At 38.1% G+C, this 15123-nt stretch overlaps 2 protein-coding genes and 1 non-coding gene across 4 annotated transcripts; 2 read left to right on the top strand and 1 right to left on the bottom strand.

Moving 5' to 3' along the window:
• The first annotated feature begins 2543 nt into the window (after window positions 1-2543).
• On the top strand, window positions 2544-4835 carry LOC116182294 (adenylyltransferase and sulfurtransferase MOCS3-like). The gene is made up of 7 exons (XM_031502820.1): window positions 2544-3155; window positions 3200-3383; window positions 3433-3553; window positions 3599-3906; window positions 3956-4182; window positions 4377-4599; window positions 4653-4835. Exons 1-7 carry the CDS (start codon window positions 3048-3050, stop codon window positions 4802-4804), a joined length of 1323 nt encoding a protein of 440 aa, XP_031358680.1. The 5' UTR covers window positions 2544-3047; the 3' UTR covers window positions 4805-4835.
• A 4973-nt stretch (window positions 4836-9808) lies between these two features.
• LOC116182297 (epoxide hydrolase 4-like) lies at window positions 9809-12035 on the bottom strand. 2 transcript variants are annotated; one of them, XM_031502824.1, is made up of 3 exons: window positions 11631-11768; window positions 10867-10958; window positions 9809-10819 (listed from the first exon to the last, which is right to left on the bottom strand). In XM_031502824.1, the coding sequence occupies exons 2-3, from the start codon at window positions 10895-10897 to the stop codon at window positions 9963-9965; spliced, it is 888 nt and encodes a 295-aa protein (XP_031358684.1). In that variant the 5' UTR covers window positions 10898-10958; window positions 11631-11768; the 3' UTR covers window positions 9809-9962. The 2 variants fall into 2 exon arrangements, with proteins under 2 accessions (XP_031358684.1, XP_031358683.1); XM_031502823.1 differs by having other exon boundaries at window positions 9809-10958; window positions 11631-12035.
• Window positions 12036-13760: 1725 nt separating this feature from the next.
• Trnal-aag lies at window positions 13761-13842 on the top strand. The gene has a single exon. It is a non-coding gene; the product is annotated as a tRNA-Leu (tRNA).
• The last annotated feature ends 1281 nt before the right edge of the window (window positions 13843-15123 follow it).

A 15123-nucleotide genomic window follows, 5' to 3' on the forward strand; every position in this document is an offset into this window, starting at 1 on the left:
TAGTGAAAACAGTAAGGAAAGGAAAAGCGTTTAAAGCGTGAAAAGGTAAATACAATTGTAAGAGGAGAGCAAGAATTCAAAGAAGCGAAGAAATCGAAAGAAGAAATTTAAGAAAATAGGCACGCCTATGTGATGAAAATCAAAACAAAATAAACAAATTCCTAACCTAAAAATCAAAATAACTAAAGCAAAACTTAACTAAAAATGGACCTGTAACAGTATTACGCCCCAGGTTATCGATCAGATACATTTAACTAGAACGTGTAAGACCAGGTGTATGAATGAAGGCAAAACCTTAAATGTAAAAAAATGTCGGCCTAAATTCCAGGAAGTTTCCAAACGATGATCAAAATACTATACGACTCATCTTAACCCTCTATTTTATAAGTAACTTACTCGCACATAATTTCTTATACAAAAATGTTACCGATGTACAAGTACACTCACGGAACAATTTTATTATATGAGTATAGGTACAATTTGTCATAGTTTCAACAGTTCAACAAGAATGATACAAGCGTGCGGCACGCGATTCACCAAAAACCGCCCGCTGGCAATGATATACGATCACTATTAACCTTGGTGATCAAAAATTGATTTTAAGATAAAGGATTAATAAAAAAAATTGTTTGTATGAGTCATGTAGGTTAAAATCATATATATAAGAGAAGTATATGGATAAACGAGTGGACACGCCTATCGCCAACGTTAGTGGATGGAAATATACTTCTGTCATTAGTTGGGAACTAGGCGCTAATGCGCTTGCCTGTTATTATGTAGTGTTATTTACCAAGCATTTACTCCAGTTTGACATAACGGATTGAGGTTAAATTGTTTGTTTTGTTTATGAGTTATTGAACTTTTGTTTAATTTTAATAGTAAAGAAGCCTTTCGTAGTTATATAAATCAGTATACGTAAGTGATACACAATAATTGTAAAGGAATACCTAATGTTTGGCAATTTTAGTGTGTTCATTACTTAGAAATAAAGAAATGCAGGTACTTGTGGGAAAGTGGATTCTTCGGTTTCATGGCACAAGTAAGTTACAATGCAATTATCTGCAATCAATTCATTTATGCCATACTTGTTATTAGATTCCCAAGTGAAAAAAGCAACAAGAATCGGTGACTGCAAGCATGTGAACTATCGGAATTCGATGATGTAAAAACAAGGTTGTGTTCTCGTCATTTTAACCGCTATGACTGCATTGATTTGGATGCACGCAAGCATGATGGGGGCACGAAGTTATATGGGGGTCACTTAACACCTAAAAGATTTCCAACTCGACAATGTTAATTTTATTTTAAAATCAGTAAATGTCTTTAATTTAATTGTGTTTCTTTGAACATTGGTAATGTATCACTTTATATTATAGCTGATGCAAACTTATCCAATTTCATGTTATATTCAAGATATAATCCCTATAGGTATATTATTTCAATTGCAATTTAAGTTTCAAAATCGTTACAAAGTTTGCCTTCGAAGTTGAAGGGTGTAACTGTAAACAAACTCCGCTGAGGAAGCTCGAAAGTTCTCCGTGAAAATGCTACAGTTTCCAAGCAGAACGATACGGAGTACTTTGAACCAGAACGCACTGGGGGGCACGTGAGCGCTGATTTGAGTTGGCAGTGAAATCATTCAAGTAGGCCATTGACTGCAGGTCCCGAATCCTTGTGTGCCGAAAACAATGTTGAGGGCACAAAAAAGGGAAGATTCAAATTGTCGTCGTCCCTCTCGGTGAAGATGCAAGTAGGGGAATCGAAGCGATATAGTCAACAGGTAAGAAACGTTTCGGCGGCGATTGGTCTTGGGAGGGGGGGCCTCGGCCAGCTAGTATACTTATCTAAAGACATCACAGGATCAGACAATAGTGATAGGAGTCGGCAGGTGGAATGGGGCCAATGTGGTGAATATGAACTTGCATGAAGCGAATAGAAGTCTGGGTGAAGTTTCCGAATGGTGCGTGGTTGTGTTTACATATGGTAATTGCACACAATAATGGTTTAATAAAATTTTAACCCTTTTTCGAGTTATAGGTTATGAAATTTGAAATTGGCGCTACTTAAAAGTAGGCGGAGAGAAGTAAATATTTACTTGGGGAGTTTGCGCATAAATACAGAGTTCAGGACTAAGGAATAGGGCAGCTCTCTATTATGGCGAACAATTTGCACATTGCAATCATAGGCGGTTATCCATATACTTCTCTTATATATATGATTACAACCAACTGGAAACCAACAGCCAATTAGACATGAATATCTATTGTACCGTGACTCCCTCAGCAACGCGCAACCGCTTTGAATATGAATTTACTTAAAACGCGCCTACGGGCAAGCGTTTGTTTTGTTTGTATACCTATGAATAAACAATGATATTACCGTTACGAGTATATTTTTTACTCGTACTTTACCCTTAAACAGTAACGCAAATTCAAAATCTAGCGTGTTTACGGTTGCGCAGTGCCGAGGTCACTGAGAGAGTCACGGTGCAACAGAGATTCAAAACTTCATCTCTTCTAGTGCGCCATCTGTGACTGATATTAGTAGCTATTACTTCCCTTCCTTAGCGCGGAAGTTCATACTTTCGAACTTCGTAATAAATATAATCTAGTTACGGCCGACTTTCAAACTTCTTAAATGAGACGAATGACTCTTATTACTAACCGATTGTGAATAAAAGAACAGAAAGAGTTCACTAAAGAAAGTTTTTTTAGTTTTTAAATATTTCCAAGCAACGTTACCACATGCGTGCCTTTATATGACATCCAGGATAACCATACCTTTTTGTTTTGATTTTGTTACGTGTACAATGAATGTGGAAAACAGAAAATGCGGCGTAGCGCTTTTTCGCTCACAATCTCGCATTGTCAAGAGCAGTCAACCCCCCTATTGTTTATTGAATGCAGCCATAATTCAATTTTATGACATGTTCTTTTGTTGACTCTATTCTTTGGTTAACCTGCAAATTTTTAACCTTGCATTGTTTTTAAAACACGGAAAAGAAAACCAAGCATAATTTTAATTTCTACGAGTCCATAATAAAGGAAATGCCAGAAGAAACAGAGGTTGAACAATTAGAAAAAGAGATTGAAGTGCTGAAACAAGAATTGAAACAAAAAGAGGCACGACTACAGTTACTAAAAAGTGTTAAAAAGGTAAACTGATTGTTTAAACTAATTCATTCTCAGATATGTTTTAGCAAATCGTTAAGCATTATAGCAACCATTTTACAACAGATGAAATAACTAGGTATAGTCGTCAAATGCTTGTACCTGCAATTGGGGTTGCAGGTCAAAATGCCTTAAAACAAAGCAACGTGTTGATTGTAGGGGCGGGTGGTTTGGGATGCCCAGCAGCTTTGTATTTAGTGGCGGCAGGCGTGGGTAATGCATGTACTTCACTGCTGTCACATCCATGTATGATGTATCGTAGGTCACCTTACAATAGTTGATAATGATGAAGTTGAATTGACAAATTTACACAGACAAATTTTGCATACTGAAGCTGATGTTGGAGTACCGAAGGTTGAGTCTGCTCTGGGAAAATTATCAAAGTTGGTATCTTACTTTACTTTCCTTTAAAAACCAAATGCTTGCAGCATTAATAGCAACGTAAAGGTTAACCCGTTGCATCTGCATGTAAACTCTGAATCTTTAATGGGATTACTGACCAAGGAAAACTTTGATGTTGTTATAGATTGTACAGATAATGTTCCAACACGTTACTTGCTAAATGACGCCTGCGTTTTAAAAAAAATTCCTCTGGTATCCGGGAGCGCATTACAGCTGGAGGGGCAACTAACTGTATACAACTACAAAAATGGACCATGCTATCGGTGTTTATTCCCAGTCCCTCCTGCACCAGATTCTGTGACTAGTTGTGGAGATGGAGGTGTTGTGGGCATTGGTATATCAGAAATGCGTACAAATTTGAGAGTTATAATTCGGTGTGACAGTTCCAGGTGTTATAGGGTCCTTACAAGCATTAGAAACAGTTAAAATAATTGCTGATACATCAGGAGTTCTAAATGGGCGTTTATTACTATTTGATGGTTCCAATACTACATTCCGTAATGTTAAACTACGAAATAAAAATTTGGATTGTCAAGTTTGTGGGTCTCATCCGAGCATTACAAAACTGATTGATTATGAACAGTTTTGTGGTACACGGGCGCACGATAAGGTTAATATTGATTCTTCTACACGTCTTCGCATTTTTAAAAATTAATTTGGGACTTTTCATGCGTAATTTGGGCTAATTACGAATAATATATTTGTTGTATGTATGCACTACTGGTCATATGTACATATCAAATTTGGGGAGTAGTTTCCACATTTCATTGAGATTGATGGTTTATTATTAATTTATTATTCTAGGTGATAAATATTGAGATTCTGAGCAATAGTGAATGCATGAATGTTATTCAATTCAGTAAAGTATATGAACAAGCCCCTATTGTGATTGATGTACGACCATCTGTGGAGTATGAAATGTGCCATTTGACTAATTCCATTAACATACCATATCAGGATATTGAAAAAGATGAACATCTTGATTTTTTAAAAGAGTTACTTGCTATACATAGTGGTGAAAAGGATGGTGAGGAGGAATTTTTGAAAGTTAATTAATAAAGGTAATCTTTGTAATTGTAGTATACGTTCTCTGCAGGCGAGGGAATGATTCACAACGAGCAGTCGTCAAATTGAGGGATCAGTTCAGGGATAGTAACTTTACTTTTTTGAACATTACAGGAGGCCTACATTCGTTTGCAAAGCAAGTGGACCCAGCATTTCCAATATATTGATTAGTTCTAATAAAATTGTAACTATGTTGAAGCTATCAGTATTTTTTTTCATTTTTATGATGAAACTAGCATTGGCTTATAAAACTAAAGGCCCCTTGATTTATCATTGCGGTTTTGCATTAATTGTTCTGAAATGGAAATTATTGTTAAAAAAATTTGATTTTTGCTCTGATTCTAGGGCGGGAGTGGGCAATTGGGGTGAATTGTTATTGTAGCATTTGTAGCAACAGCAACAAAATGCATTGTTACAAATGCTATAAAACTAAGAAAAATATATAAGATCCTTCACTTGTATATAAAGGGTGGTATACGCTTTGATTTAAGTTTTGTTCTTGCTTAAGTTAACAAGTGCATGACCACCGCGACTACAAAACTCAAATTTGGTACGAAGATAGATTATGACTTAGGGAAGTCATTAATTTTGGGTTGTGGAAGGGGGGGGGGGGGTTTAACCCATTAATTGTAAGTAAAATAGAATTTTACTTTACCGCTGTAATGTTCAGGGGTCTCCCAAGCCGGCAATGCAATTTTGACTTACCCAATATTTACTTACAGTTGGCAACTTGGAAAAAATAATATAAGCAGAGCCATCTAACTTTCATGTCTAAACGACGGACATTTCCTTTATTCATTGGACATTTCGCACTTACGTGCTTAAAGAAGCAAAGAGTGAGGAGTGATAATAATGATCGTAATGTGAAGCCCACATTTGTACCTGTGAAACTCGTATGTTTTTTGGCTATCACTTCCGTGCGCTACAATGTACCATTGTCCAATAATGTTTTTAATCGCACATTTCGAGACTTAAAGGATCTCATAATCACGAAAATAAAAATTTGGCTCCGAAAATATGGCCGCCCCAGGCTTCAACGCCTTGATAGGATATTATCAGTCCCCTTTCTTTCATAGTCTAAGCTCAAGGTTATTTTATTTTAAAACAACCTTGGTCTAAGCTTACCTACGTGTAATAAATAGAAAGAGAGAACTTGCATTAAAAGGGAACGTGACGGAAATGGATCAAAAGGAGGTTATAAGAATGGAATGGGGGGAGGGGGGGGTGCTATGCTATTTCTCACCACCGTTATAATCTCTTTATTTTTTGGTCTGTGGCTTAGACTATGGAAGAAAGGGGACTGATAATATCCTATCAAGATTCAAGCGCAATGCTGTGCTTTGAGGCAAATTTTCGTGTGGTGGCCATGTTCTCGGTGCAAAAAAACGGTTTACTTTATGCCATATACAGGGTGTCCATTTGAAAACTTCCCACCACGGATTTATCAAAAACCACTGATTAACGGAAAAAACGCCGAGACACGTCAAAAGATTTGGCAAGGGGGACAACTTTTTATCCAAAAACTACTTCACCCTCTGCCGCCCAGGGTCAAGGTGGTATCGAGTATTATCGAGTAATAGTTTGTTTGAAAGATCTTTCGAAGTCCATTATTTTGACGTTTGATTTTTTAAAATCGGTCGATTCGTTTTCGAGTGGGTCTCGATTTATGGCATTATTATGCCAGGTCGAACAGCTAATCAATAAAAACTTGGTGACCGGATTGCCGGTCGCGAAGTGTAACGTTTCGGCCAAAAGTGTATTAGTGCGAACCAAGCATCGTTGGTAAACAAACACGTCAACTCTTCTCGGCGTTTGAGGGTAAACGGTCGTCGCGAGTTTTGGAAGTCATACTCTCGGATGTATGCGGGTCGATTACACCGGTTGGTCGAAACCAGTCGAAACGGAAAGTGGTATTTTGTGAGGTTCACGGATGACTGAAGTCATTTCGTCATGGTGTACTTACCAAATGCGGAAAAAAGCAAGCATTACGAGGCAGTGGTGTCGGCGGTCAGCGTAGATTTCTAGATTTAAATGGGATAATAGCGGGGAATACCAAAACATGGTGTTTTATGGGATTGTGTCGTCAGAAGGGATTGCAAATTGAGTCCCCTGTACTGTATAGGTACCTCCGAGCAGAATGGTACCAGTGAGACGATGAACCGCACCCTGGGTGGATTAGTGATTGGGGCGTTGTGGCTTCAGCCAGCTGAAGATGGGGAACCAGGACGATACAAAACGAGGCTGGTCGCCAGAGGATTTATCCAGAAGTGAGGTTTTGGTTATTCGGAGACGTATTCCCAGGTGGCGCGGCTGCAGCAGTTTTTGCGCTTGGAAATCATGAAGGAATGGCCGTCCATCAAATGAACGTTAAGGCGGTTTTTCAGAAGAAATATTCATGTGTAAGCTAGAACAAGGCTTCGTGAAGAAGAGTCTTCCGTTTTAATCTCTCGCTTTATGGACTGAAAAAAACTTCACGACAACGGAATGAACGCCTTCAACACGTTCGTGTAGAGGATGGGTTTCAGCCGCAGTGCTAAGGACCTCTGTGATCCCTGTCATATACGTTGATGACGTGCTTGTTCGGATTGTGAAAGCGTGCCTTGCGAAGGAGTTTGAAATGACTGACCTGATGAGTGAAGTCCAAAATTTTGTAGGAATAAAGATAAAGATCGAAAGAGACAAGTCGAAGAAAGTTATGCGTATGATTCAGCGCCGTTAGCTGCCATCAGATCGCTACGTCGCACCGATGAAGAATCGATTCAAGCTGGCGAAAGGACAGGAGTTCAAGAGGTATCAGGAACTAGTGTAGGCTGCAGCATGTACCTGCCGCTTACGCCCCGGCCGGATTTGGCAGATTACCGTCAATTATTCCAGCCAGTCCCAGGCCTGCCCAAACGAAGAGCACTGGGTGTCGATACTAGAACTTTACACGGATGTTGATTAGACCAATGATATTGTGGATCGCCGTTTGTGAGTAGGAACCTACCCTCTTCCGACAATCCATTCTTGAGGTATAAGGGAATATACCCAATCACGGTAAGAGGTCGAGGAGGAGGGCTATGGTTGGTAGAAATTAATTGCTTTCGTTGAGACTTTTCATTAGAGTACCATGAAGGATAAAACTAGTTCCCCCCCCCCCCACCCCCAACTAATTGAATCCAACAGGACAGAAATAAGAGCAGAATAAGTATGAGAACCTTGTAATTAGAACCCCCCCCCCCCCGGGCCCCATCGCTCACTGATCTCGAAAAAGAGTCGCACGGGAAAGTGCCATTTCCTAAACTTTAACTTAGCACCACTAAGGGCATGCGTATGCAAAATCTGAGACCAGTTGGTTTTCGTATGTAAAAGCTATGCACGTTTTACTTTCAAAAACAGCATCTGAGGGGGGGCCCCTTTTAGACAGCGAAATTTGATGGCCGTCTGGCACACCTTCAAGGTATCTAGGCTGCCTACTGCAAAAAAATCCAGGACTCTAGGACCATTCCCATAGAAGTAGGTACCTAGTTCAAAACGGTAGAAGTGGGTCCGGACGAACAAAACGTAAACAATAGCACATTTTTTTTAATTCTTAAAAAATGCGCTAATAAATGGTTTATACATAACACGACCATCAGAGAAGTTTCTAGGAGAAACTTCACAAACTATTAAATCAGCAAAAAATGAGCATCAATGTGAAACTCATTAATATAGTCCAGTCAAATTAGCGCAATTTTGGACAAATAAAAACATTAATCGGTAAAGATCTGAATTTTGGTAATAACACACAATTTATTGGGCTTTCTAATTGAACAACTAAATCCAGCTCCTGTCAAAATCTGTTCTGCGACTCCGAGAGAGAACGACCAATCTTGGGAAAACGACGATACAAACAAACTTTTCCACTTTTTTGCCCATGTCTCGGCAACTATTACTGATACGAAGAAATAGTTTACATGAAAAATATAGTTTACTAAATTCCCTATAAAAAAGAGTATTTACATTTTTTTTGTATCTCCCATACTTTAGCTGTAATCTCACGTTGAATGCGTCAGAAAGCGTTTAGGCCCCGCATCGTAGTTATAGGAAGGAGGCCGTCTTTTTTATGGCTACACCGAAAGCTGTAAAAGCACCAAAAAATGAACAGAATCGTCTTGCGATAAAGCATTCTAGCAATGACATAATGTTTCATGATACGACATCATGTTTTTTTTCAAAAAGGTAAGCGAAAATGATTAAAATTGTTGGGGCCACGAAATGATTTCTGAAGCTGGAGAACGCCGTTCTCTGCATACAACGTGCCTGCTAATGAGAGATATTTAAACCGACATCGTTATCAGACCTGCAGAAAATACGCATACAAGGGTCAGCCGAATCTAACCGCACTGTTACCCCCTACGGCTGCAGCGGCGCAGCAACACACGTTTCGTATTAATCAGCAAATTCAGAAGGTTTGTGGATATGAAAAATCTCCCGAACTGTGGAGTTGAAGGAGAGTCCACGATTTCCTTGACCCTGTTCGGTCACTGAAGGCTTCCAGTCCACACTCAGTGCTTAACTGCTCACATTGAAGATGAAAGTTCTATTGAGAGAGAGAGAGAGAGAGAGAGAGTTTTATGAGAAACCTTTAAACGTGTCTCATACCAAGCTTGAGTGCGACGACTTCTCATATATATGAAATACTGGCACAATTTTCAATAAATTTAATGATTTGTAAAAAGTTGTAAAAAAATATCTGCGCGCCTGTTTCGAGAGCTCAGGATACTTGATTCCCTATTCGATGTCGGATTATAGCTAAAGTATTGGGCATACAAAAAAATGTTAATGTGCTTTTTTATGGGCAATTTAATAAACTATATTTTTTATCTGAGCTATTTTTCCGTGTCAATAATTGTTGCCGATATATAGGCAAGAAACTGAACAAGTGCTCCTTTTTTCCAAGATGGTGCCTCGAGCGCAACAGATTTTGACGGGGACTTTAGTATGTCCAATGGGGAACACTAATGAACATGTTTACCAAAATTCAGATCTTTACCAATTAATGTTTTTATTTTTTCTTATTTGACTGGACTAATATTGGAATGTTCAATTTTGGAAATGTCCATGCTTACTATACTATCGTCTATCAATAGTTTGTACCTGTAATAACCACAGTTTAAGAAAAAAGGTTTACATTGGTAGGTAGGTACTACTTAAAATCGTTAATTTTTATAAATAACAAAAATGACAATTAAATACATATAGGAACAATTAAAAAGAGTACAGTTTGTAGTGTGATTCGGCATTTTAAAAACCAGTAACACCACAAAAAGTTTTGGCCATTTCTTCATTTTACTGCACAATGATCTAGTCAGGGTTAGAGATAGAGCAGTCTTCTTTATTTCTTCCTATACTAGGAATATTTGCCAGTACCCCATTTTTGGTTTTATTCTGCACGTTAACTAAAACAGAATTTCCATATCTCACGATAGAAGAACCAGCTCCGATAAACCGACCCATGATAGTTTTAGATGGCACCTTATCCGATAATTTGGGATTGTTTTGTATTTGTAGGAACTTCAGGATTTCTCTATTAAACAAGTCTGGATTCTCTTGATGTGGAAAATGGCCGGTTCCTTCTATTACTCTTAATAGGAACTTTTCGCAATACTCCGTTGATCTGATCACGCCTTCTAAATTGATGTTGTGATTTTTGTCTCCTTGTACCAGTAGCGTTTTAACCTTGATTTGATCCGTGGATTTACAAACGCGAATGTATGGTAAATTGCGATAGTAGTTCATCGGCCCGGTCCAGTCTTCCATACGCGAAAATGAGTATTTGTATGCTTCTAAGTAGTCATCTTTTTGATATAAATGCTTGTGACTTACTGTTAATATTTTGAGATCATCTAGAAGTGCGTCCATTTCCGGTAAATAAGGTAGTTGAACAAAATCCACCCAATTTGAATTGAAAATGTACTGCGGAGTAAGCGTTTTCCAGTAGACATTCGGATGAGGACAAGATACAGCTATAAATTTATCCACAAGCTCTGGCGAATCGTGTACTAAAAACCATCCTAGCAAGCCTCCCAAGTCATGGCCAATTATTGAACATTCCGAAATTCCCAATGTTTTTATAAATGCTTTCAGTTCTTGTAATATCCTCTTCAGCTTATAACTTCTGCGCCACAATGGTTTTTCCGAATCGCCAAAACCTTTCAGATCTAAAGCTATCACATGAAAGTGCGTGGACAAAATTGGCAATTGATACCTCCAACCAATCCAAAAATCTGGAAATCCATGTAATAGTAGTACAACTGGCAAATTGTGCTGTCCTGCCTCTACGTAGTGAAATTTCGTGTGCTGAAAGAAAAACGTAATTAGGTATTATCTCATATTAGGTTAATGAACGATCATACTCGTATGTGAAGTGGTTAATTTTGAAAGCCGGGCATACGGTAACTAGTAAGTGATTTGACTAGTAATGATTTACTATTGCTTTTTGAATTTTTAAATACTAAATACAGTCGAACATAAAAATATCTGCGAGTTGACTGTGCTGCCCGTTTTGCATGTCTTCAGATGAATTAATTTTTGAATTCTGGATGCAAGTAAGTACGATGAATGTATAATGATAAAAGGAGCTTTTTGCTGAAGTTTTGGGGTGTTTGCGTTACAATTATTAATGAAGCAATTTAAAAAGTTAGATAATTGTCCAATTTAAGTATAGATTCACTTTGACGTGTTGGTGTTGCTTAGCTTTAAGGTGCAAACTGGAAACCAAATCGTTATAGGAAGGTCCTATGGTTTTTGTGAACATGGCATGATGAAAATGATTCAAGGCGCCATTTACTCCTACATCGATTATCTGATAATTTTGATAATAAATCTCATACAGTTTTTGGACACTTTATCCCGTCATCACTTTATTATTACCATAGCATTTTTATACACTATACGATTCCCAAGGTAAACAAATACACTAGTCCACCAATAAAGGGATGCACTCAAAGAAGTTTTCAAAAATATATTTACCTGGATTTTGACGTATTTATGGTGACCAAATGTAGCGTCAACTAAACAGGCCGGTTGTTTATTCAGAGGAGCGCTCAGTGCTGAATTCGGATAGCAGACTTTCTTGAAGAAATATTTGCAGATTACCCAAAGCCCGACACCTATCGACCGTATTACCATCCATAATTTATCACATAACGAAATTGATTCCGTACGAAAATTGCCTTTCATTTTAATTGGTGTACCGGTATAACAGTAAGTAATATCAAAAAGTTGATTACTAACATAGTCAGTCTTTGATGAGATGCGAAGTAAAACTAAATTGAATATTATATAAGGGCGAAGGTTAACATCAGGAGATAACGGACGATATGAGGGTCCCCTCATCGTCATATAGATGACAAAAGCCACGTTTTAGATGCGATAATTGTGGAGTAGGTATGGGTGCAATGCAAGAGATAAAAAGTTTGTTCAACGAGAATTTTAATATTTATAGTGACTGTACTATCATGAACATAAGTAATGACCACATCATCGCTTGGATTTAACTATCGCTCTTGGCTTTTTTCCATTTATTCCCACGTTATTGCTTATGAAATTTACGAAAATCATTATTAAAGCTAGGTAACCCATTACGTTAATCTCTGCTTTTTACCGTTACTGATTTATACGTAGTCCATATGAAGACGTTTCAGAATATTCAACATTTGGAGTTCTAATCATGTTTCAGTTCGAATTTAAGTTAATTAATTGCTGTATATGATTAGCACAACGAGATTAACTCAAAATAATACAAAGTATTAACACGATAAGCAAATCAGTTTCATCACAGTGTGACGCTTTTCTACGGTATGGACACATTTTAAAACTTCATTTACCACACATCAACAACTGCTAAAACTGCTTAATGATTATTGACTTTATTGATACCTCTGGAAAGCAGTAGCTCTCCAACGATGTGACACAAGTATGGGGTTGCCATTTAGGGTTTTTGAAGAGGGGGGGGGGGAGCTTGGGGGTTAAGTTAAGGGGGGGGGGTTGTCACTCATAATGTCATTTTGGTTGCCCCTCGATACCCCCGAAACGGTTTTGTGCGATTTTCAATACCTTCTTTAGTTTTAAAATTGACACCCCGTATGTAAATCCGCCACTGCATATTTCCACCACGAGTTTAAAAGGAAATGCGAATTTTACTTAGCATTTTTATTTTCCAGTATGAAACTCTTTTGGTAAAATTATATTATATAGGTAATATATAGTTGTTTGTAAATTATAATAATAGTTATTTACAATAAGTCATGAAAGTGGTCGTTTACATGACGCGGAGGCTTATTGAAAAGTACGAGGACGCGCAGCGTCCGAGTATCTCTTTAATGCCTCCAAGTCAGGTGGACTCACTTTCATGATGTTTAAAATTTTACCGGAAACCGCAACATGTAGATAACTTTTCCAAATGAAATTATTCATATGTGTGAAATTTTGGTACCTAATCACGCATGCTAAAATCACTTTATTTAATTGGTTCGATAGAGATTTCAAAATAATTAAAACAATCAGTGTCATTTTTAATGCAGTTTGCAGTTTACTTGCAGTACTTTTCAACTAAGTATATAGTCTTCATAACTAGGTACAAAAGCAGGTATCAGTGAAGAAGAGAAGAGTACCCACGCAAGACGTTGTTATAATGTAGCCGAAGCTGCGGCCGCCGTAGTGCAATATTCGCTCCCCACAGTCAAGAAAAAGGTACGAAAAGGCGTACAAACCTTTTAATGACTGGCGCAAAACTAAAGGAATAATTACTTTCACATAATATTCCATTACTTGTTAGTAATAAAAAACCATTATCCTTTGTGCAGGTATATTTATACTTAAAAATATCCACATAGTCTGCATTATAATTATCCAATCGTTGATTGAATAACTTATTCAATGAACGATCTAATTGTTATTTTGCATGTACTAGGACTGTAATGGGAGTCAGGCAAAAATATTACAGTACTAGTCAGGTAAAGATCAACTTTTTAATGTCAAAATAGCCCTGAAATGTAGATTTTCTTGACGGTTTCAGATACATATTATAATTTAATACCTAATTAATTTATTCAAACTAAATGAACGGCATATTGTAACTAAACAAATCAACTTAACCGTGGTAGCGTGGCCGAGCGGTCTAAGGCGCTGGTTTAAGGCACCAGTCTCTTCGGAGGCGTGGGTTCGAATCCCACCGCTGCCAATTTTTTTTTGAAAATGTTGAACTTGCCATTATAATTTACAATAGAAGCACAGATTACCATCTGCACCTTTGCTGCTACCTCCAATTTTTGCTTCAGAAAATATACTAAACGATAATGTGAAAAATCGTCTTTAAGAAGCAAAAATTACTTCGAACCGCCAATTGAATTCGTTTGCATTGGTCCACAAACGCCCGCATAAATGATTTCCCCGCATGGCTTTGATTTTTCCTCGCGAGGTTTATAACTTCCTCGATGATGCTTTCCATAGACGCACGCTTGGCACGCGAAATCTTCGTCTACAAAATCAATATCGTTGCTTCGTAGAAATTTCTTCACATGTGGACGTTTTGATGTCCCATTCGTTCATGCCATGCAGGAAGCGAAATTTTCTTGACTGCCACATTTGAAATGGCCCCATTGACTTCCGATGTTGTCTCACATTTGAATATCTTTTTCAGCAATTTGCAACGCTTGTTATTCGACTGTAATGGATACCCACGATCCATGGCCTATCCAGACGAAAATAAATTCACGTGAATTTCCGGTACATACAACACATCTACCATCCGTCTGCGAATCCATTGATTACCATCAAACGCAAAAATATTGATGTCATCTCTTCCTTGAGCCATAATCTTTTTGCCATTTCCCATTATTATATGCGACGATGTCTCCACAAAATTGTTAAACCACTCACGTCGATGACACATGTGGTCACTGGCCCCTGAATCCAACACCCAAGAGTCTTTGTCTTCAGGTAATGTTGTGCCATGACACACAAATGCATCTGCCAATGCACTGTCCTGCTTTTTGCTGTTGTCCGAACGTTCTACTTTTTCTGTGGGCAGTCCCGTTTCCAATGACCAGCTTCGACGCAAGAAAAAGGAACCTTTTAACTTTCCACTACTGGTCGTGCCCTTTTGTTTTTTGTTCTGTCCCGACGAATGACCTTTTTCGAATTAGAATTGCATTTCTTCCAAAAATTCTGTTTGGCCAATATCGCTTCCACATTTTCTATCTGACCCTGCGATTTTATTCGAAGCTCCTCCACCATTAATCGCGCACGCAAATTTGCCATGGTTTGATTTTCGGCACTCGTCGATTCCCAAGCACTGTGTAAATGGTTATACTCTGCTGGCAAAGCGATCAAAATTTTTGTCATAATCATCGTATCAGAAATATTCTCCTTTTGATCCTTCAATTGCTGCACAATCTCCATGAGTTTCGAAATACATGTTGCATGTTGCAATATCATCGCCCGCAGAGCTGGGCAGTATTCG

Source organism: Photinus pyralis, unplaced genomic scaffold (assembly GCF_008802855.1).
Source record: "Photinus pyralis isolate 1611_PpyrPB1 unplaced genomic scaffold, Ppyr1.3 Ppyr1.4_unclustered_Scaffold450, whole genome shotgun sequence".
Lineage (NCBI taxonomy): Eukaryota > Metazoa > Arthropoda > Insecta > Coleoptera > Lampyridae > Photinus > Photinus pyralis.

Bases quoted from the DNA above. Each gene is read 5' to 3' on its own strand.
- LOC116182297 (XM_031502823.1), bottom strand. From the start codon at position 12,002: ATGACGATGAGGGGACCCTCATATCGTCCGTTATCTCCTGATGTTAAC. The intron at 10,959-11,630 runs GTAAATATATTT...TTTTTCTTTCAG, and splicing joins ATAAATACGTCAAAATCCAG to CACACGAAATTTCACTACGT.
- LOC116182294 (XM_031502820.1), top strand. From the start codon at position 3,048: ATGCCAGAAGAAACAGAGGTTGAACAATTAGAAAAAGAGATTGAAGTG. The intron at 3,156-3,199 runs GTAAACTGATTG...GATATGTTTTAG, and splicing joins TACTAAAAAGTGTTAAAAAG to CAAATCGTTAAGCATTATAG. The intron at 3,554-3,598 runs GTTGGTATCTTA...AAATGCTTGCAG, and splicing joins GCTCTGGGAAAATTATCAAA to CATTAATAGCAACGTAAAGG.